General features: G+C 34.9%; 2 protein-coding genes across 4 annotated transcripts in view; one reads left to right on the plus strand and one right to left on the minus strand.

Moving 5' to 3' along the window:
* Positions 1 to 445: 445 nt before the first annotated feature.
* Positions 446 to 18,212, minus strand: wrap73 (WD repeat containing, antisense to TP73). Of its 2 annotated transcripts, none has more exons than XM_038303558.1 (13): positions 18,048 to 18,212; positions 17,409 to 17,496; positions 16,963 to 17,115; positions 15,516 to 15,632; positions 5,847 to 5,919; positions 4,499 to 4,602; positions 3,367 to 3,453; positions 1,960 to 2,094; positions 1,783 to 1,860; positions 1,589 to 1,691; positions 1,350 to 1,475; positions 1,055 to 1,246; positions 446 to 740 (listed from the first exon to the last, which is right to left on the minus strand). In XM_038303558.1, the coding sequence occupies exons 2-13, from the start codon at positions 17,475 to 17,477 to the stop codon at positions 619 to 621; spliced, it is 1,359 nt and encodes a 452-aa protein (XP_038159486.1). In that variant the 5' UTR covers positions 17,478 to 17,496; positions 18,048 to 18,212; the 3' UTR covers positions 446 to 618. The 2 variants fall into 2 exon arrangements, with proteins under 2 accessions (XP_038159486.1, XP_038159485.1); XM_038303557.1 differs by having other exon boundaries at positions 18,013 to 18,212.
* The window catches only part of tp73 (tumor protein p73), a 31,793-nt gene continuing 23,109 nt past the window's right edge, over positions 15,504 to 24,187 (plus strand). Inside the window, exons 1-3 of one of the 2 annotated variants that reach the window (XM_038303553.1) lie at positions 15,504 to 15,801; positions 22,491 to 22,586; positions 23,311 to 23,461. In XM_038303553.1, coding sequence (XP_038159481.1) covers positions 15,770 to 15,801; positions 22,491 to 22,586; positions 23,311 to 23,461 — 279 coding nt within the window. In that variant the 5' untranslated portion in view covers positions 15,504 to 15,769. Of the gene's footprint in view, positions 15,802 to 18,753; positions 18,948 to 22,490; positions 22,587 to 23,310; positions 23,462 to 24,187 lie in introns of those variants that run through there. The other variant, XM_038303554.1, reaches the window with a different exon arrangement.

Here is a 24,187-nt window from a genome sequence, read left to right on the forward strand (position 1 = left end):
TTTCCAGCTCAGCATCAAAAGTGGAAGAAAAAAAAAATAAAGGCCTTCCTGTTTTTGTAAGGAGAGCTTCTTTTGTTCCTCATTGGTGTTTAAAGACGTGGTTTGTCTTCTTTTTAACCCTTCATAGTTATTATAGTATTGAACAGCATAGTATAGTAATAATTTACACTTGTGCTGTCAGTGTGTAACATATTAAATATATACACATATACATACATATATATATATATATATATATATATATACATACATACATACACACACACACACATACATACATATATATATATATATTTAAATGAGCAAAACATTTTTTTCTAATTTTTATTATTTTTCCTGGATTGGAAAACAATTAATTGGTATAGATGGAGCTATTTCTGTCCAATGTAAAGTTCATTGAAAATTAAACATTATAATAAAAATACATTCATCACAATAGAGCAGATTGAAATGATTTAAAAAAATGCTTTATTGAGTTAACTACAAACTTTCAGAGAAACTTCAGGACACAAATTGTTTAAGGCTAAAACTCAACAGATTTTTCACAGTGCTGAAAAGCTAATGCTTCAGGAGTGTTTTCAGTGGTCTTCAAGTACATAACTAGAGCTGCACTAACTATCACAAGTTTAACTTTTCTTCCTGCTCAGTGTCCATATAGCACAAACAAAGCTGCTCTTTCCCAAGCAGGATCACAGAGTCTCCATTGCAGTGCCACTTTAGGGACTGGACTTGGAAATCACCTGTAAAAAAAAAAGAAAAGAAAAAGAAAAAGAAGGGGCAAACTGATCACTAAATACGTACATAGTATGATGTTTTAGGAGAACTTAAATTATCTCAGTGGAGGGCAGAATAAAGACATGAGACATCAAAGAGATAAGACCAAAGAATATTGTATTTGCAAAGTTAATATTGCATGCATGCCACCACAGCATCTAGAGGAAGTGGTGTAACCTACATGCAATATGCTAATAATAGCACAAAGCTGAAACCAATAACTTTTTATGCTTTAACAGATAAACTGATATTTCTAATTGTAAGTGGTGAAGCATGATACCTTCAACAGGAACTTGGACAGAAACACAGCCTCCAGGGGACCATAGATAAAGTTTGCTGTTTCCGGTACACAGGGCCAGTCGAGGGCGACAGGGGTCCCACAGAAAACAGCGTACAGATAATGTGTGCTCCAGCACAGCCTCCAGGCTCATCTTCTGCATGTCCCACACCCAAATAGCAGTGGGCATGTTGTCTGGTAAATACCAAAGGTTACAGGACTGATAAATGTAGAAGCTCTAAATGGATTTAACAGTTTACTGGGGTCACCATTATGTAAAAAAAGCCTCAATACCTACCATTTTTGGTGGCAAGATAGCGACTGTCTGAGCTGAACGCCAGAACAGACACACCTATTTTGGGATTGGCTCTGTCTGGGTCTGGCTTGACAGCAGGAATTTGGACAGGCAGAGAGCAGATCTCATCTGGATGAGGCAAAAACATACTTTGTAAACAGACTTTAGGGGGAAACCAACCCAAGCAGGATTCTTGATTGCAACCTTAAATATTTTCCTTTAAACCAATATCCTTGACTTACATTTGCTCTGAGTGCTGAAAAGTGTGGAGTCCATTGTTACATTGTGTAGCGAGAACTCATCGCGGACCTCAGCTGGCCTTTTCTCCACTTCCTTGTACACAGTCTAAGGAGACAGGATGTAAAAAATATGTTTCAATATACAAAAAGGAGTAAGATACATTCTAGGTTCATCATGAGAACTGAAATATACTCACCGCTTTTGTATTTTCAATGACTGCTGGGTGTTCAAACTGCACAATTTTCTTCCAGGTGATATGATTGAGGATGCGCACCTGACAAATAAAAATAGAGTCTCTCAAAATCTACAGATATGGAAATTGGTGCATATAAAAAAAAAATCAAAGACTTCCTATAAAAAGAACTGTCTATACTTTCTCATCATAACTGCCAATGGCCAAGAACTGGCTGCTGGGGCTCCAGGACACGGACTTCACACCCAGGGACCACTCATAGGCACTGTAGGTCGACAGCAATCGGCCATCCAAGGAATATAGCAAGACCTTATACTGCAGAAAAGAAACATGTTTATTAAATATAGTTACTTCAAAAAGTACCTCTTTCTACAGATAAGGCTTAAGGTCACATTTGAAGTATTTTTTTACTCTTTTAGGGCTAAAACAATTAGATTAATAGGGTTTAATGTATTATTGAAATAATTGTTAATTAAGTGATCAAATAATCTTTAACTGAAATATAGAGAACTGTTATTAAACCTCAATTTCACAGAAAATACATACATTTCACATTTAAGATTAACAAAAAATATTTGAATTAATCAGTTAGCTAAAAAAAAAAATATATATATATTTCAATTGATTAGACAATCATTTGTTGCAACCTTAGCCTGTTTCAACATTTGCAAAGAAAGAAATGGCTGCACATTAAACCTCCTGACGTATCAGTTGAATCCTCAACATTTGAGAATATTTTAAAATGAAAATCGATGTTTAGTGAGTCATCACACAGTGAATTGTACTGGCCACGGATTTTAATAACATACTTACAGCATCACCACTATAGCTGCCATTGACTGATACATTTGAGTATTTGATCAAATATCAATTTTTAAATAAACATAGTAATTAATTTTCTACAATAAAAGCTGCTAACATCTCAAACACACTATTATGTTCCTTTTCAACAAATAAGGTGCCCACAGTATTGACCAAGCTGAAAACAGGCTGAATAAGGTCTGCAAGTCAACTTGCTGATGTGTGTTAAGGTTCTTGTTTCAATAAATGTTTGTTCGACACAAATGTAGACAGAGAAGTGGGCATTCAGCAGATTAACAAAACATTTAGCTAAATTTTCACTGTTGAAATAGACCGAATGAAGTAGAGATGCACCGATCCTGTTTTCTCCAATCCGATGCCGATACCTGAGCTGAGCGTATCGGCCGATATCTGATACCGATCTGATTCAACTGTGGAATAAATGAACCATCTTATATATCTTGCCATATGATGGAAGGCTTTAGCCCTGACATAAACAAAGTATAAAAAGGTAACAATATAACACATATAAAAATAAACTATATATTATTTATTAGCAAATAAGCAGCAAAAATAAAGAAATAATAGTTCCATGTAAAGTACACTGGATATGATATCCGATATCAAATCAAAGATATCCGATCCAGTTAATTAGTTAAAATTGGAACCGACATGCGAACCAGGTATCAGAGCAGCTCTAGAAGGAAGCAATGCTTATATTCATCTATCATTACAGTCACTATGTTTCAGTTGCTATATATTCACTCAACAAAGGAAAATGCAGACCTCTAGACAGCTGTCCCACACTGCTAGCACACAGCCATTAGGAGACCACTCCAATCCAGCAAGGTCTTGTGTTTCTGTCTCAAAATGCTGTAAAATAAGTGGAAAATAAATTAAATGATATGTTTAATGGATGTGAATTTTGATGTGTCCCTCTATATACCATATAACATTGTCTGTCCAGAAATAAGTCATTTATTGTTTTCAATATTAAACAGCTTAATAATTATACAGTTAGGGTAAAAAATATTCATGTTTGGCACATTAAGGAAACAGTTATTTACCAAAAAGATTTTTCTGATTTTAAGTAAAATGGACATTTTAAAGTAGCCAACTAAGAGTCCAAACCTGATGTGATAGATGATCTGTGGTAGAAGCTAAAGATTAGCACTAGGAGCTAATTAACAAAGAAATGCTAGAAGAGCATTGGAAGCATCCAAAAAGCTGGTCAAAAATTATTAGAAAGATTTAAGCACTGTCATGCAAATAAAATCCCACTGTTTTTTAATAAGACTTTAAGTAATTGTTGCCAACCTTTTTATAGAGGTTTATAGGGGGAAAAAAACAACAATTATACTCCTTTCACATTGTTTTACCATCTTTTGCCTGTTTACACTCACACACTTCTTGGATACTTTAAATGAATTTTAACTCTGATGACTAATTTCATGCTTAATCTAGGTGTAGTTGCTGGTTCTGGCCATTTTCTCAAGCACAGTTGTAGAGTGTACATTATCCAAGAGTGGAGCAAGTTTTTCCTCATTAAAGCAGGGGACACAACTTCATGGTTGGGGTAGATGGAAACATTTACACAAACAAATGCACAGACATTTAGTCTCACCAGCTCAAATGAATACTTTATTTATCAAGACTTTTCTTTTATGATAAAAACTATAATATTCAAGTGTTAAATAATAGTATACATTCGAATTTAAAAAGAAAGTAAATAGTCCAGCTTGAGAGGAAGCCAAAATATTGTGTGGTATAAAACAAAAAATACAAATGTGTTTTGTAAGTTTTGAGGATCAGCTATCATTGTAATTTAGCCTAACGATAACAATCCTTGGTTCTGTATAAATCTATTAAATCCAATCACTAAAAGCTACAGTATATAAAGAAGCTGTGTCCTACTTACCCTGAGTAAATGCCAGTCATCACATACAAATATGCTTATACAATCTTTACAATCACGGCGTTCAGCTAAGGCCATGTAGGATCCATCTGTGCTGAAGTCAATACCTGTAGATTGGAAAACAACAAGGACAGATAGGCTCAAATAGGGTTTATTGTCTTAAATCTATAGAGGAAAGCCTAGTTCAAGTCTTAATTAAATATTCAACATTTGATGAAGTCATTAAACACTTAAAAGACTTCTTTGGGATGGCAAAAGTCTCTCTTTTCAAGTGGTTATTAGTTAAGGCGCTACTAGACAAGATGCTGGAGCCTTTCTGTTTAAACTGTTCTCCAACTAAATTATTGATAAATTTATATTGTTTTGTTCCAGTGGAGATTATATATTTCCCTTCACAGCAGCTCATATCCAACAATGTTTCTGTTTTGTTCCTGTCTACCAACCTTAGCAGGTCAAGACCAAGTTTGATTCTATAACTTTCTTTGCCATTACCCGTCTTGTCATGTTTGCCTGTGGAGCTGCTGTGTTTCACAGCCAGAGGCACACCCCAAGCTGCAATGCACAGGTCACAAAGTGAAAACATTACCAGCATAGCTGTCCTGCCTGGAAATAAAATTATTTTTAAACCTTAATGTGGTGAAAAAGTGCATGAGGAGGGAGAGGGGGCCTTGGAATGTTCTGATTTAAAGCCAACCCCCCCCAAAAAATGTTTGTGCTGAAGATGTTAGAAAGACCATTCACTAACACAGCTACAGTTTACTAGTTTTGTTCCATCGTACTGCAGCTTACAGAAAAAAAACACAGTCCATCTAATTATACAAATATGCTTAATATTTTCAAATATCATAGCTAAAACAACATTATTTGAAGTTAAGACAGTGCTAAAGTATTTTTTCTCAATTTAATTAAAACAGGTAATATGACAATGGTTTTAACTTATTTTATATATAACTTAATGGAATTATGTGTTATGCAATGTAATTATTTGATTCCTTGGCACCGTCAAGTCTGTGGCATGCAACTCCTGTGGCTGAATCGTTTATATGACAGTGCTGGAGATAAACGGATTGTAAAGGGGCATAGTGTTGCATGTGGAAAATGAGTAGAGACCAGGACAATCATATATCCAGTAGTTGCTGACAGGCCCGTTATGAAAAGCATGCCCCATTTACTGAAGAGGGTGCACAGCTGTCACCAGTGACGGCCTCACTTTGGCTACATCCTGGGTTTTACCACAAGGTAAAGAGCAGAAAGTGATTAATGAGGTATGTCAAGGCACTCAGCTGACCCTGTCCTCAGGTACTCTAGTAGTACATACTGTAAACATTCATAATACCACTCCTATACTCACCCTTCTGACATGCTTTGGGATACTTGATGTAAGACACAGCTTTCGTGCAGAGGGACCAGACGGTAATTCTCAGCTGCCATGGCAACAATGACAAAAAAAGAAAGAATTGATTTTTAGTAAAAAGGGGAAAATAAGGGCATTAAGTTTTCCAAACCAGCTTTTCCAAATGTGTAAACCTCAACTGTTCCCTAAACCTAATCACTGGTTCTACTAATTAGGGCTGAAATTATTGATCATGATTGATTGAAATAATCGTCAACTAATTTAGTAATAGATTAATCATTAACTGGATTAAAGAGACTCTAAACCATACCTTAAGCTGACATAGTGACCCACTAAGGGCAGTAATTATACCAACATTGTAAATTTTACATTTAAGATAAAAAAATACATATATTTTATCGTCCATCAATATGCCCTTTCCAGATCTCTTTAACTGGGAAGGTTTTAGTTTCACCTGACTTGAATTTTGTAAAAAATCTTGAACCATTTGCTAGGCGATTATTAATCAGATAGAAAAATTATCCAAATAACCGATTAGCAAAATGATCAGTTGCAGCCCTAACACCAACCACAGTTCCCACCAAACAAGCAATTAGTAGTTTACATTACTATCAGGGATTTCTTTTCATCTCTTTTTGTAGAAATGTTTATATTCTGCAACATTGGAGTTCTCTGGAGTATAAACTGCCTTTTTTAAGGTCATGGCAGACCATATTGATCAGGTATTTTCTGACTCTGAGACATTCCTAAAATGACTTCCTGAAGTGATCAGAATCCTTGTCCTCTAACTCACTTAAGGAAAATGAAAAAATGTTAATGGAATATTCTCTCACAGGATTTTTGTTATATTGCAAAGTTCATGGCTCTATAAATTACAGCTCAGTATCTGGGTGATCTTACAACAAAGCAGCCCCATATCAAAACCACCTCTACGTTTGACTCTTGGTAGGATATTCCTGTTTCAACATGTGCCAGTTTTCACCAGATGTAATGAGGCAAGCACTTTCTAAAAGAATAAACCACTTTTGACTCAGAAGTCCAAGAATATTTCCTTATATTGGATAAAACTAGAAGCCTAAAGTACCATACTGCTTGGGTTTATATTAAGAAATACTGGTATGCCAGACATTCAAAGGACGGTTTGTCACTGTTCCACATTTTTTCTATTTGTGGTTAAGGAAGTTCCCCCAGACTTGGGTTGGCTTTGTAACCCTGTCTAAGTTATTTCTCACACTTGCACGCACATTTATATAATATCAAGTTGTTTCTCATTTAAATTATTTAGCCACATTCATGTTGAGCTAAATTAATTCTTAAGGGTACAGGTATGGCTTATTTAAAGCCTGAGTGAAACTATATAATATAACATAATATAAATATTATGCAATGCCTTATAAGGATGGAATCAGTTTAGTTTGGATTAAATTAAACAGCATTTCATTATATTCATCCATAATCAGTGTAACAACAAAACAAAAAAAGACAAAAACCCTGACTAAGTGAATGGTATGTGATCTACCTTAGCATTAATTTCACAGCAATAGAAGCCCACAAATATTTTCATTGTCTAGTAGTGAGCGAGGATAAAACAATATCTCAACACATAACAAGAAAGTGGCTCAGCCTGTTCTCTCTGTTCCACGGTTTAATGTTAGACACGTCCGCTACAAGTGTGACAAATTAACAGTTGTGTAGCTGGCGAGTGGTGTGCAGAAGGACAAACCTAAAGCAGCAGCAAAGACAAACTACGTGACCACAAGTCGGCACGACAAAGAAACCATGTGTTAATGGTCAGTTTTGACAACAGTCACTCATATACCCACCGATCTCAATTTAGCAAGCTCCACAGAAGGGGGGGACGGGTTCTCATTAGTTGAATTAGGTGTATAAAAGCAGCGATATTTATACTATTATAAACTATAATTATAATTTAAACCAGATGAGCTTATAGGACAGTGGTGCATAATTGATAGTAGGGTTGTCAAAAGTATCGATACTCAAAAAAGTATCGATACTGAAATGTTGTATCCGGATACAATACTCATTTTCAAAAGTATCGAGTACCAGTGGCACCTAAGCAGTCATTCATCTAAAGTGCAGAATAGAGGACAACGCACTTTCAGAACACTGTATGATTGAATAATTCTGTGCACTTTTCAGTTTCAGACTTTTTTTGTAACAGGTGTAGCTGCTGGGAATTATTTTTGTTTCTTAACTGGTTTGGCTAGTGTCAATCTTATGTGTGCAAAGCATAGCCAAGGAAGGAACACTTAATTTTAATTTTGTAAGTTTTTTATCAAGCTTGCTAACTACGGTGCACAGCAAACAACCTTAAAATGTTGTTCTTATTGTTTATTGTATTTATTTATTTATTGTATTTTAATTCTTAATCAAAGTATATTTCTGTTGAAATTTAGAAATTTTATCCTTGTGGTATCGAAAATGGTATCGAGTATCGAATATTTTCCTTAGTATCGGTATCGAGTTGAAAAATTTGGTATCGTGACAACCCTAATTGATAGTGTTTTATTAGAGGAGCTGCAAACACCCCCATCTTATTCCACATGGTTTTAGCACAGCTGCTATGTCTTCCCACCATTTCTATGGACTCGAAACAAAAGATGACCGACAAAAAACAAAGGGGTAGCTTTTGTATGCAAAGAGCATAAACATTTTTTGACTGATATTATCAAATAAAATATTTAAGGTAAAATTATTGATGGTACTCAAATAATTCTATTTACATTAAAAAGCCACATATGTATTCAGATAGACTTTTGGCTAATGTTTATGGCTATATAAAAATAGTATGACACATGCTACAAATGAAGTAATATGTTTGTCATTATTTCTTTGGTAATGTACATCTATTTAAATAGTATGTAAGAAGTATCAGAAATAAATATTTTGCATTACATATTTAGCTTTATAACCTAAACAATTTCCATTCTATTCTGCAAACTACAAATTAAATAATAAAGAGCTTAGGGATAAAACTAATTCAATCAAGAGTCTTTTTCATTTAATTATATCAAAAATGTTCCCGCTTTAACTGCAGTCATTTTTAGAATCTGCATGGCTGGACTAGTGGAAGTGAATACCATTTTATCATAGTATTTAGTCAGACATTTGAACAGGGGTAAACCTGTCACCCCAACGAACTGAAGTGTTGACCTTACTGTTTAGTCAGCCAGTTTGGTCACCCAGCTGTGCAGACCCTGCAATAACATCTCACTGCAGACTTTCTGGACTTCCCCTCAGTTAAGCTGCCATAACAACCAGAGTCAACAGTGCTCAAACACCCACATGCTTACTCTTAAATGCTCTGAGCCCACCACATATGTGATGCAGTTATCAGGACCAGAAAAGCGTGTAACTCTAAACTGGAAAGGAAAAACGTGTGTGTGAGCGAAATAGTAGGGAGAAGCTTTGCCCCGTGGGGTGGAATGCAATTAGAAACTGGGGTTAAAAGGAAGTATTCTCAACAATCCAGAGGAAGAGCTTTAAAATAGGTAGATGTGATTCAAGAAGTGTCAGTGGTCTAGTTGTTACCCTGATCTAAGGACAGAGGATTAATAAACAGATAATTTAGTAAGAATATACTGTTAGAGCGGAAACCGTGCAATAAATCTATCATCCATTTTTACTGCATGACTGTGTGATGGCTGGAGAATGAGAAAGTGCATCTGATGCTGTATAACCCTATCTGTCAACAGAGGATTAGGCAGAGGACATTCCACATAAAAAAATATATATCTCAAACCAGTATAGCTCATATCTCCTGTTACCATCTTATGATTTTACCAAGGAACAAGCGCCTCTCATAGCCTACAAAGGGTATGGGTGCCTTATTGTCACGCATTGCTGTGCATCAGCTGCCTACATTTACAGTATACAGTAGCAGTATTGCCAACAATGTTACATGTTAGAAACGCTTTAGCTGGACATTCAAAAAGCGCCCCAGCTAATCTGATCTCAGCAATGTTAAAAATCCTAAAAGAAGATACCCTGCTGCCTGTCCTTGGCTCCATTCTCTACCCTCTTTTTTATCACCCATTCATTTGTTAAGAATTAATAACAGGAATGTTTAAAGAGTATTAAGTTGGGTACTCAGTGATTGAAACTTGAACTTACAGGAAATTACTAAAAAAAAGCCTCAATAGACAAATGTTAGGACTTTCTTAAGCAGAGCAGCTTTCTAGTAAAACTTTAAGGGGAGCTGACCTGTGCCTTTCAGAGATGAGATTCAGTTGTGTTAGGGTAAAAGAGATCAGCTTATTAATAAAGAATACAGAGGATTTTGGTTTGGGTAAAAATCGAGTAATTAAGGCAGTCAACTAAGCAGATTTACCAGCACATAGACGGACAAACACTTACACAAAGGCATGATGCAGACCACAGGCAGCTGTCACTAAACAAGTTAATATAGCAGGCTGTTTATGAGTGGAGCTGAAATTTAAGCTCGACACGGACACCAGTCTGGCACTGCGTTAATGAAATCCTGAGTCGGGGTGAAGGTAAGTTCAGTGGGCTGCTTGGCAAAGTCAGAATAATTGTCTGTTTTTCCCCTTTCTTTGTATTGGTTTTGCAACCTTCTTTATAACTATATTTCCCAGTTTGTACCTGTTCATTGAGAGTTCTCACCACAACAATGACGACAGTAAGCTTGGTAAATAACTCATGCAGTAAAGCTCAGGTCAATAACCTAATTAAGTTTCTCTAATTGTCCAGATCAAAGTATATAGATTTTGATCACATTTAGTCGATATATATATATTTTTTAATACTGTCCAGAGTATGGATGAATTGGGAGATAGATGGGTCAATGAATAGATTAAACTGTTTTAGACTCACTTCCAAACAGAAACCCCACATTCATATCTTCAGGTAACACAGAGTACATGTCAGACTTAATAATATTACTTTAGTGATAGTTTCAAGGTGTTTGCTTTATTGTATATCTCGTACCATGTTTTTTGGTTGTGCTGTTCTTTTTTCTTTTTTTTTTCTCCATCTCATTACAGGTGTTGAAGCAGACTGAAAATGTTTTGTCATTGTCTCCTTCCTATCTCCTCTTTCTTTCATCTTTTGTCCTGTTTTTTTCTTTTTCCTTCTTCTTCTTCTGTTTTTCTGCTCTACTTACATTGCAGTGTCCATATGAACTGTAAAACTCCCTGCATAATTATAATAAAGCAATTTATATACATGAAACAAGTGGAGCGGTATGGCAATTGCGATACCGCTACACTTGTGAAAGTAAAATCTGTTGGGCTCCTTTTGGCATCAAGACAATTATTCTTATTGCCACCTTGCCAGACAGGACACTGTAAAAAAAAAAAAAAAAAAAAAAAAAAAAAAAAAAAAAAAAAAAAAAAAAAAAAAAAAATAAACTGTTTTAGACTGGGATACAAACAAAATTTAAGAAATTCAGATAGTTTTTCTGTATTTATTTTTACCCCACACATTTTCTAAAGCTGTAAATTACTTTATAATAATCCATCCTTTTCCCGGACCGCATAAAAAACATGAGTGAAGTAATTAAGATTTTAAGCCTTCCAAAGTCTATAATAAGTGATGCAGCTGACCAACAATTAGGGCTGGGCGATATAGAAAAAAAGCTTATCGATAAAAAAAAATGCATATTGATCGATATCGATAATTATTGAAAAGATTTGAAACCATATTTTATGTGCAGCTCTGCCTGGACTTTTTATAATATTGCTAAATGATTTATTTTTTAATAAAGAATACAAACACAGATTAATTAATTAATAAATTAAATCTTTATTTAACCAACTTTTTTAACCATAACAGAACTGTTTTAAAGAAAAATAACTTAAGAGACCTGGGTTATGTTATTAAATACTGACAAAGAATAAACTAAAGTGACCAGAAAAGTGACCAAAATAAATATAACAAATAAATGTGCTCTGTGTTGTGGTTTGAGAGGGCGGCGCTTTGTGACGGCGTGCCTGGGTCCGCGATTGTGATTGGTTGGGAGGAAGCAGTGACTAGCATGAACCTACATGCCAGGCTACAATGAGAAGGAAGGAAAACTGCGTTTCTTTTTTATCGACTCTCTTTTTTTCTATTGCGCCACACGTCTATCGATCGATATATATTGTTATTGAATTATCGCCCAGCCCTGCCAACAATTAAGATCAGCCAATTTATTAAATGACAAGTAATAGTAAAGTCCAATAGGTACAAGAGCAATGAGCAGATGTTTTCCCCCTCTGTTCATTGAGTACAAAAAAACCTAAAACACAAACTTTCTCAGCATCCGTGTGTGTGATGCAGTTTGATCTAACTTTAGTAAAAACATGCATTTGAATAAATGGAAATGACCCTTTAATTAATTCCCTTTTTATGGGATATAAACTATCCATACATCCATTTTCCATCACAGTTATCCCAAGCGGGGTTGCTGGTGCCTATCCCCAGCTGTCTACAGGGGAGAGGCGGCGTACACCCTGGACAGGTCGTCAGTCCATCGCAGGGCAACACATAGACAAACAGGACAAACAACCATTCAGGGGATATAACCTACAACCTCAAAAAAATGTTTTTTTTAGATTAGTGCTGGTTGCATCGATTTCTTAAATACACCTTACACAAACAAGTTTCTATACATGCAAGAAAATTCAAATCAAAAGGTCAAACTTAGGAAAACAATAAGAAATGGATAAAGTACCAATAAGGGTGCATCACTGATTAAAAAATATCATTACTTTAAGCAAATCTCCAATCAGACCTCTCCAAACATAACATTTGCTCTTTCTTAGAGAGAACATCTATCCATCATTCTTTTTTTTTCTTGGAAGACTGGAACAGACATAAAGCAGTCATTACGCAGACCGTTGCACTCCCTGCACCCTTCTCCAGACCAGACGGACTTCGTAGTTGCACCACAGCACCTGTCAACTAAGTCCTGGAGTCAGGTTCAGCATGACAGACGTGGCCTCCCATGGTGCCCCATCATATTCTGCATGCTCTGAGCATAGCTGCTATGTCTTCTCACCCTTTGCTATGGACTCAATATAAAAGACGACGAACAGAAAATAACTAAACTAGTCTTTATTAGTCTGGGCGTCTTTTTGCTTATAGAAAAAAGGTGCAATAAGCATCTGTCTATGGAGCTGTTTTGAGCATCTGAGGAAACCATAAAAGAGCATCAAATAACCTCCACACATCAGAAAGAAAAAAAAAATCGTTAATTGAGAGTCAAGATCTAAGTCCTTTTGGAACTTTTGGGTTCACTTTGTCTGAACTTTGCTAAATGGTTATTAATCAATCAAATCAGCTTCCAGGAAAATATAGTTAAACCAATTTCAAGTATTTAGGGAGTGGATTAGAAAAAAGGGAGTTCTAGATATTGAATTATACCATTTTTTTTAATATATATATATATATATAGTATTACCTTCAAGAAGTAATGCAAAGTGGGTCCTGTTTCCTGTGTTTTAAAGTGTCACCATCTTTAGAGCATTGAAACAAAAACACATTTTTATTCCAGTGCAAACACTAGACATATTCCCTTTGTTTTCATTTATGTGTATGCTTTTCTTCAAGTGTAAAAAAAAAAAACAAAAAAAAACAGTACCGGTAAATAAAACTATATTTTTATGCATAATCAGAGCTAGGAAAGAGACAGCTTGCATGTGAAGTTAGCATGTTCAGAAACGCAATGTGTGACACAGAAGAGAGGAAATGCACAGCACCAGATTAGGAAGACTAATATTAAAGATGCAAAAACATTCACAAATCCAGCAACTTTATATAAAAAAAATTACATCTACAACTGACACCATTGTTTTTCAATAGTTCATAACTATCATTTTGTTCCATTTTTGTCTATTCGTGATATAAAGTTGGTCCACACCCATAAGACAATTTTTATGTGTATGATCCCATAGTTTGGTTCATTTTTTCTTGGTTAAAGCTTGTTGACTGTATGCAGGGTTAAAGCTGAGCTAATTCCTGACATCACTATTTAAATGATTTACCTGATGTTAAAGTCTTCTATATACAAAAGTATACAGATGTATCTTGGGTTCAGTTTTGTCTTTGCACCTTTATAATAAATGATGATCAAACCCATAAGAATCATCTTAACCCTTTGGAGTAGGTGAGCCAGGAAGAGGTGAGCCTAATCTAAAAAAATTTAAATAAAAAATTAATGTCACCAGACATTTGATAGATTTAAAGTAGTGCAGACTGAGCTGCTTAGAGAACTTTGTCGATGTGCTTAAAGAGTGTTGTTTTCAGGAGAGGGAAGAATAGTTGGGTTGTCTACTCATCAGCCAATACCCCTGTCTTTAACCATTACCAGTGAAGGCACCATCAAACCATGGTTAGAGTTTGCTAAACTCATATAAGTGTATTTTATTTTATTTTTTTTTTATATTATATAACTTTGGCTTTGTTGAACAATTTAAATACTGTTTAATGGGGCCTAGTCACACACGATGCCTATAAAATGCAGTAAAACACAAAAGCTAGAATTATTCTAAGATAAAAAGAAAATAAACACAGAATATATATCGCAATATTTTACCTAGTCCTTTTTAGCCTAAAATTAATTTTTGAACCAGGTGTGATAAGTAGACATAAACATTGTTGTTATTCGTCATAATCTGTCTATAGTACTCACACATCCATCAACTTGGCAGAAAAATCTGAAAGCTTCAGCAGCTTTACCTCCCGTAATAAAAATTATGTTCATCCTGTATTCTGAATGCTACTCGTCTCTTATCCCTCTTAGCATTAAATATATTTTTGCACATTTTCACACTTGATTCTAAAATTTTCTCTTTTCATACCTTCACTGGGACGTTCTTGGATCAATTACTTCACTTGGTCTTGGTATGATAAATATACAAAACGCTAATATTTACTAACAAATACAGCCAAAACAAGTATTTAAAAATTCACGTAAGCTACTTGTGCAGAAATGAGTGAAATAATAGTATGGAAATTGGCACCTTTAATACCCTCTGTGCTATAATTTAGATGTTTTATATAATCTCTCTTATGTTTAATAACTTCTCTGAATGGATTTAACCAGTTTTATAAAACTTTATACATTCAAGTTTTTTGAGAAAGTTAAACTGAGATAAAGAAAAAACGACTTCACGGTATGCTTACACTGATGAATAGTTATGGAAAAAAAATGTTTTTCATTATTTGCTAAGAGGTCAATATTTAAGAATTCATAGAAAGAAAGAAACCTGATTACTTTAAACCCCATCGGGCAACAGACTGTGTCTACCCAGCTAGCTAAATCTATTCAAATCCTTTCTTCAAACATAAACAAACATTCATGTGTTTGTTTCATCTGTTTTTACTAGCAGTTTAAATTTAATCAAAGAATTTGCTTACTAGGATCATAACAGAGCACGCATACATTTCACCCATGTGTTTGAGGTACATCAGACTCATGTATGACAGGACGCTAACAGGAGGGAAGGAATGAAATCAGGCTGAATACATGCAGCAGGTGGGGGTCAGGGGGGTGTAGAGGCAGTCAAGGAAAGCTCTGGTGTCTGTCTATTTTCAGGTCTCCCCTTCCACACAAGCCAGCAACAGTTGAAACCAAACAAGCGCACACATAAAAACATTTCCATTAGATGCATGGACACATGAACCAACTACCTTCACACTTACATGGAACTCGGTGGTGTTGAGAATGTGACGTCCGTCTGGACTCCAGCGTGAGGAGACTAGTCCGATTGAGCCCTCATCAATCTTACAGTGCCAGTCTGGCTGTTCGAGAGACCACACCTGAAGAGGAATCCAGAGCAAGGAAGACAATGATAGAAGAATAGCCATTAGCAGCTGTTGATGACTTTCTAACATACGCCTCTGTAATTTCTAAAACTTGATTCAAAGTTGGGAAGACGCATAAGAGATCAGAAATCATGAAAGACTGGCACTGGATACCCTTTCATAGGTAAGATGCTTGAATTGGATTAAATGTTGGACTAAATTGGATTAAATGTATTTATTCCAGTGTTTATTGTTTCAGGGCATGGGGGGGTTCAATAAAAAATGTCTATAAACATTTCTTTTATTTCAGATAGGGTTAACATTTTACTACAAGTAAATTGCTGTAACAATTATACATTTCAAAAGTAGTTGTTAAACTTCAATTCCCTTTAAGTTTTTATTTACTTAATAATAGAAAGGAAAAAACTGCTAAAGTGCTCTTTATTAAGATTTCTCCTAAAGGGACAAAATCATAAATCTGGAAAAGGTTTGCAAATAATTCTAAATATGTAGTTCTCTCTACAATCTATATCAAATAAAAACATAATTATACATGTGTGCCTGCATTGTCCAGTTGAAAAAAAAACATGGACCTGGTGAAAAACAGCATTCATATTTAATAAGGCCCACAAGTGCGCATCTTTTCCTGTTTTTTTAAAACTTTGAATAAAGAAATGGAAAAAAAAAAACGTTTCAAATTTTGAATAAACAGTAAAACAGTAAATAACAATATCAATAAAATTCATCTAAACAAAAGAAAATCTTTCACAATTTTAAAGAAAAATTAAAGAAAAGTTTTGCTTCATAAAGGGGTATTTTATAGAGGTGATGCCAGTTGTATCATACTGTCATCATTACAATTCTGAACAATGATCCTTTATATATTTATTTGAGAGCTTTTTAGAAAACAAATCTGAACAGAATGTCTATATCAATTTGTAACATTTCTAAAATGCAGCTAAAAGGAAGCCTCGATTAGTGGTCCCCATATTTTCATCTTCTGACCCTCAAAAAAATGGGTAAGATTGCTTATGACCGAACTCAACTAACGCTTCAGTATAAACTTAAACAACTAAAAACAGGTGGGATGACAAAAAAAACAACAACACTATTATCATCAATTAATTTGCTTGTATCCATTTGCTCGTAGTGTTTTGTCTGTTATACATATACAGCATAAATATGTTTTATTATAATTAGGTTTTTGTTGAGTTTGATGTCAGATCTCAGGAAACCAAATTTGTTCATTCTCAACCTCTAGTAGGTCCCTACCAAACCTTTGTGAATCACTTACTACACTTTTCCCCCTAAAATCCAGATTAAGTTTAATAACTTTATCTCTTACCTGAACCAGACCCCTTTTGTACATAGCACATAAGATGAACAGAGAGTCAGAGGACCACTCCATGTGGGATACTTGATCCAGACAGGTGTAGAGCTGCAGAATTTGCAAAGTGCTGATGTCTCTCACAACTAGCCTGTATTGGACACAGGTAGCCTGTGAAGAAAAACAAATTCAAAACATTGCAGAAAATTGCACTAATACAATAGTACCAGAGGAGCAATCAGTTAATCAGAGGTCAGAATCAGATGTTCCTGTTACAGTATCTGCAAAACAAACAATAAGAAAGTATATCTATCTACATTTCTAGATTATCTATATAGAAGATTGGCATCAACCAGAAAAATCTTACTTGAGATATATATTTATAGCATATAAATTACTATATATTTTTTTTCTAGTATGAATATAGTTTAGCATGATGGGATAACTGTAATCTGCTCACTTACCAAATATTTTCCATCAGGTGAAACTTTGCAAAGCTGGTTGGACTGCTTAAAAACCTCTGAGAAATTCATTTTACAACCACAGTTATTCCTGTAAAGAGAAAACACGTGAGTTGAATTCAATCTTTAAAAAATGTACAAAAAAAATCTTTACTTCATGTAAACAAAGGTTCTATTGTAGTTCTCTATCTGTGGCGCATGATGGCGCCAGACGCCCAACAAAATGTTTCCGTTCAACCCATTTAGAAACTACAAACAAAAAGTTTTTATAGCAAATTTTTTAAAAATAGAACCAAATGTAACTGGAAGCTACGCCCATAAACTAGAATAAAACAGTATCCAAACATAAATTCTGAGTGCAAAGACTAAAACAGAATATGATATTATTTTGGCATGCTGATAATACAAAAAATAAACACGTTATAAATTACCCCCCCCCCCCCCCATTTAGTAACAGTTTTGTTTGTTTACTAACCGCACCTACACACGAACTGCAAATATAAACTATTAGGGTTTATTTTAAATTGTAAATGGTTTATTTTAAATTGTAAATGTAAATGAGCTCGTTCCCTGCTAGCATGTAGCACTACTGAGCGGTTAAGCAAACCTTCTCAAATATTCAGATCCGTAAACAAAACCTACTCCAGACACCGATGGCCTTAGTTCCTTCAACAGACTGTGAGATGCACAACGTTCCATAAACAATCCAAAGAACCTTGTTCTACGTTTGTTTGAAAGCATAAGAACCGCATACTGTTAATCCAACTGTTGATGGATTTGTTTCTATGAGAGTAAAACGACACACCGGTGCTGGCCAATCAACGCGCGCCTACACTTCCGCGTTCTGGGAAATGTTGTTCTATTACATTTTCTTTATGTGCCAGTGTCTAAGTCCGTTTTTGTCAACATAGAACAGGAATAAGTACGAAATGTTTAGTTTACTCTGTCTGGGACATTATTTTAGAATCATTGAGACAAATAATAATAGTTTTAATTTTTGTTCCAGATGGAAATTATTATTATTATTTAGGTTTGTGTCGTTATAAACTGCTTGACTAATGCAATATAGTATTTTATTGACTATTTGATGACATATTTATTTTTCAAAAATGGCGTTGAATTGTATTCCCTTTGCTAATATCTATTTTTTTTTCTTGGAAACTGAAGATATCTTGTTCCCGCTTGAGTGAGGCCAAACCGCGCTACCGCATCTCCCTCTGCGCAAAAAAAAAAAAAAAAAAAAAAAAAAAGACGCTTGGCTTCTGTCTCTTCGGTCTCGATCAGTAAAGCCATCACTTCTCTGAAGAGGATGCAAATCAGTTTTCCTCCTGACTCCTGGTTCATATTGTTTCCCTGAAAAGTCAATGGCGCTCTCCGGCTCTTATCAGAGCTAAATTCGGTCGATATATGTTTGGTTTATTTGCTTTTTCCATGTTTCCATTTTTTATGGAGGGTCACTCTTTTGGCATGTTCGATAAACAGACAGGTTCTGGATGCAACATCATTCCTGGTTCTTCGGATTGGAGTAAGACTAACTTTAAGGTAGGCCCCTTATTTCTCCATATCTCAGCATTAGATCATTTAAACATACTTATAAAAAGATGGTTAATGTTATGTTGAAATTGAATTATAGTTCTGTGTGCCATTTATAGTGTGTTTCGACGTTTATTGGGTTTTATTGTGTTATTACTACTAATGTAGGCTATGTTATTCTATTTCGTTAATCATTTTAAAAGCGATATATTATAAAGCATAAAACATTTGCACTGATTAAAGTAGTTTATATGGTCTCGTTTTGTTAACTTTTAGTCGTTATAGAAAAATAGAAAACAAACTCAGAGTATAGACACTTTTAATAATATTAAGACCAAGTTGAGTTTACACATAGCTTTATAAATAAAAGATATAGCATTTAACGGGCAAATGTGATTAAAAAAACTTAAACATCAAACGCACTCAGATTGCTCACCGAGATGAAAAGCACATTTAATTCTCCTGTGAGATAATTCACGCGGGCTCAATAGGATGGAGACTAAAACAATTTTTAAATTTAATTTATGCTCATTTGAGACTGATTTTTTTTTTTTTTTTTTTTTTTTTTAATGGCCCTTGGGAAGTTGGTGTGCGTGTATAGACTGTTTGTTGTCATGGGTGCTGTAACCGTGGAGTGAAGACGCAGAAAAATTGCGGAAAACAAAGCAGCACTTGAAAAAAAAGAAAATTTTATAGCTATAAACATTTTTTAATACTGGACTAACTGGAGACGTCTTTTGGTTAAAGTTTCCTACCCACTTAAATGAAAAAAAATATTTTTTTTTCTAATTATTTTTGTAAACAATACGATAGTGCATTGGGTATGTTCTTTCCTATTATTTCCCATCACCTGGCTGCGCGCTTGTGTTTGTTCCAGAGGCGCCAGATGCGCTCAGGGCCAGCGGCGCTCTGCAGCCACATAGCTGCCGCAGTTTATGTGACTGTCTCAGACCTTGCAACTGTTTCTTTGAAAGATCATGCAAAAGAAACAAATCTAGCTCTGCAGATGTTTACAGAGTTGCATATCTTAAATCGATCAGGTGAGGAGCAAAGGAAACACGCCACTGTCCTGTACAAATGGTCCTAGAATGGCTTTTAGAAATTCGCAGAAAATGCTGAATCAATAGCAACCCTGACTTATTTACCCTTTCTCTCAGTGCGTAATTTCAAAATCCTGCACTTTTCCGCTTTATTTAATTTTATTATTTTGTTTTATTTATTATTTTTTGTTTGCGCAGTGCAATGCATGATGGAGATATAGGGAAATCTATATTATAATAAACTTTTTCCATGTCTGGATATCGACCTGCGATCATTTTCTGCATTTTCAAACTGAAGATTTAGGTGAAATTCAAGACATTCAACCTTCTGCAACTGCGATAAACCTTCTACTTGTTTGCATCTTTATCAAAAACAATGTTCACTCGTTCTGAAATGACAGGCAAAAATAGTTCTGAAAATCAAGATCAAGGCATAGCTTGTTTTTTTTTTTTAGATCTTTCCAGGACAACCTCAGAGCTTTTGGTAAGGCTGCGCTCATGGTTTTCCATTGAGAGAATGTGATGTTGTCGTTATATTAAAAGAAGACGGGTATTCGGAGAGCGATGAGGAGATGCTTCCCCTCGGAATGGGGAGGCGATGAATGAGGCAAGTCTGGACTCGCTCAGGCCCCCTGGTACCCTGTGGCACCTCGCTGGGACTATGAGTGCAATCACACCTGAATGAAGGCGTGCTGCTAGCATGCTTCTTTGTGTGTCTCACCCTTCCTGGTAACTCGTTTCCAAACTTTCTATTCGTTATGAACCCTCAACATCACTTAAAAAAAATAAGTAAATATGTTTTATATGAAATCAGTGTTTTAAGAGGCCTCCTGAGCACTGGGGGGAAAGGTCATAATTTGCTTCCAAAATAAATGTGCTTTTGCTTATTTACATGTCCTATTAATGGCGTAGTCTAGTCAAGAGGACTAACATATTAAAGGACATAAAGAAAAACTCCGTATGGATGTTTAACAAAATGGCTTCTGCTTTATTTTTTCAGGACATTTTTTGAATCTAAACTAGGCCTACTTAAATGGCTCTTAGTTAAAGTCAATTGTTCGATAAATCCTGAAGACACATGAACATTCTGTAATTGATATTCATTTCACTTTTCCTCTCAGTAAAACAATAATAATAATAATGAAATTTGAATTTTAAATCAATAAAAAAAAAACATAATTCTAGGTGTTCAGATAAAAGGAGAGCAAAGAACTTCAACTTTTAACAGTGTAAACCTCTGAGAAAGTGTTTGATCATCCAAACCTAAAAATCCAATATATTATAATATATTATAATATCATATCATATTTGATAATATAATATAAAGATTTATAATATAATATAATATTTACACCTTGGCGACAGCAAATAGTAACATAAATAGTTTGATACTAATATATTTATATGCTGTTAATGATTTGATATGACAAAAATATGCAAAATTGTACACAGTACTATGCAGTCTGTCTTTGTAAATATATCACAAAAGCATTTAAAAGCACAAATGAGTTCTTTGTCATTACTATTATTTATTGGTTTTGACTTCATTGATCTCACGTTGGGGAAATGTACTTGTACTAGGTTGCAAAAGAGTTAGCAAGCTTAGTTAGCATAGTTTAGTTGGTCTTGATGTCATTTCTAAACACAAGTTCAGACTGCAGAGTTGAATAGGTAAGTCTACATTTGTCAGTTAAATGACATGCTGCTGTTATTTTGCACATCTCTGATGGTGCTGCTATTTTCAAATATCCATGACTGTAAAAATGTCCATAGTTAATTATTCTCCAGGTGCACAGTTGTTATATTGTTAAAACACTTTACAGTACATTATTTAATTTGTTTATTTTTTTTTTAATTCACTATCATGTTATTTTATACACCTTTCTAAGGTCCACCTTTGTGTGACCATTTTTCTATTCTATTCTATTCAATTCTATTCTATTCTATTATATTCTATTATATTATATTATATTATATTATATTATATTATATTATATTATATTATATTATATTATATTATATTATATTATATTATATTATATTATATTATATTATATTATATTATATTATATTATATTATATTATATTATATTATATTATATCCTATTCTATTCCTTTCTATTGTAATAGTATTACCCTTTCCTGGTTTATTAATTCATACTTTAGTTTGTAGAGTATTTGACTTGCTATCCAGCAACTTTCTCTTTTAAGAATTTTATGAGGAAGCAAAGATGAATATCTATGAATAATTTATCTTTTGGCCACCTTCCTCACAAAACTCCAAAACAGTTAATTCGTTTGTACGAGTATTTGTACTCTTGTATTCACTTTGCAACTCATTTCAAGCTGTGTCATGAGTTCTGCTAGCAGGTCAAGCACCACCAATATTTGTATCACAGTTTGAGTACCCTTTTACTCTAGTTGAAAATCCCCTCACAAAATTGGTAGATTTACTCAGTTATTATTTAGTATCTGTAAAGAAAACTTTAACAAAGATCTTTGTGTCTTGCAGAGCAACCTGCCCCTCACCAAACTGTCCATCTTTTAAGATGTCTCAGTCTACTGTTGTTGAGGAAGGAGGCACCTTGGAGCACCTGTGGAGCTCTCTGTAAGTGATAAACCTTTGACTGGCTAAGAATACCAAGGTAGATAATTTTTTGATCTATACAATTGAAAGGTTTTATTTTTCCATTGTTTCTTTTAAAGGAAATTGATTCCATTTGTTTTTGCAGATAAAGATTATACAAAGTCTTTATTTAAAGGTGCTATAGGAAATTCATCAATCTTATAGGTAGACCTGGGAAAAAATATTTAGTAATAATAATTGAACTTCATTGATCTCACACTGGAGAAATTCACTCTCCGCATTTAGCCCATCCCCTTGGGGAGTAGTGTGCTGCCATTGTCCGGCACCCGGGGAGCAGTGTGGGGGTTAAGAGTCTTGCTCACGGAACCAAAGTGGCAGTCGGTGGGAGTGGGGCTTGAACTCAGAACCTCCTGCACCCAAGGGCAATGCTCTAAGCACTAGGCTATAGGTTGTTTAAATTCTTTTAACTGCATCAGCAAATGTATTTCTGCAAAAACAAAGGGTGTATTTCTGCTCTTTATTGCCATTTTTCCCACCTTAGAGTGGGACCAGCGTCAAATCTGCAATATGTAAACTGATTGAACTTGGACTAAATTGTTCTACACTGATTATAAAATTGTAAATTATGCTTTCGAAAAATCAGAAAATTGCCAGTCATCTTTGTTCAAGCTAAAGTACATTAAAACTGTTCTTCAGAATGTAAATGTTTTGTATTTGTTTCATATCCCTGTTATATTTGTTCTAGAGAGCCAGACAGTACCTACTATGAGCTTCCTACAAACAATCATAGAGGTGATCATCCAGTAGCCTCTACCAGCACTCCAGGGAATCACCGAAACTGTGCAGAGGTCTCCATGGACGTTTATCACATCAGAGATATGAACGACAATGTGATGGTAGGAACAGGAGTTTTTCTTTGGTTTAAAGAGGAATTTTGTGCTCTTTTGTTGCTGGATCATATTTTTATATGAAATGTATTTTTTTTCTCCATATCCCTCTTCTACACAAATTCATCTGCTTTTGCTGTTTGTATTTTTTCCTTTTCCCTCCCTTTCAGGGAGAATTCCCCCCAATATAGTTTCCCTCCATTCAGCAGCCCGTTCCCTCTCTGTTTCTATGCTGAGTAACCTGTTGGGACCTTGTGTAAGTGTGTGTATGTGTGTGTGTTTGTTGGGGAAGGGATCATGAAATCCCATGGAACCCCTTGCTGCTCCACTTTAGAGCCATCTGTTGGATAGTGTTTGTCCATGTGTGGGTGCATTAACAAGCAGACGTATTAAGTTTGCAGGTGAATACTCTGCAGGTGGTGGCCTCTAAGTCACACATCCATGTGGAAAAAAAAAAGAAAGAAACATTGAGAATTTGTTTTTGAATATAGAAAAATGGTGGCAGGACTCATTTTGGCATGGTTCATCTTGTAGCTTATAAATCTGTGTCTCATAATCAGAATTCCAACCACACCTCTGTTTTTTGCCTTTTCAATCTTGAATATAGCTCTCATATCGTCTTAAAGTGGGCAAGCCTTGACCTGCCTGGCTGGTTAATGAATAGTCATGACATGAAAAAAGAGGCGGGGCGAGAATATGTTGTGAGATTGTTGTTAGATGCATAGCAAGTAAAAA

Source organism: Cyprinodon tularosa, unplaced genomic scaffold, assembly GCF_016077235.1.
Source record: "Cyprinodon tularosa strain WSP-4 unplaced genomic scaffold, ASM1607723v1 ctg513, whole genome shotgun sequence".
In the NCBI taxonomy this organism is placed as follows: domain Eukaryota; kingdom Metazoa; phylum Chordata; class Actinopteri; order Cyprinodontiformes; family Cyprinodontidae; genus Cyprinodon; species Cyprinodon tularosa.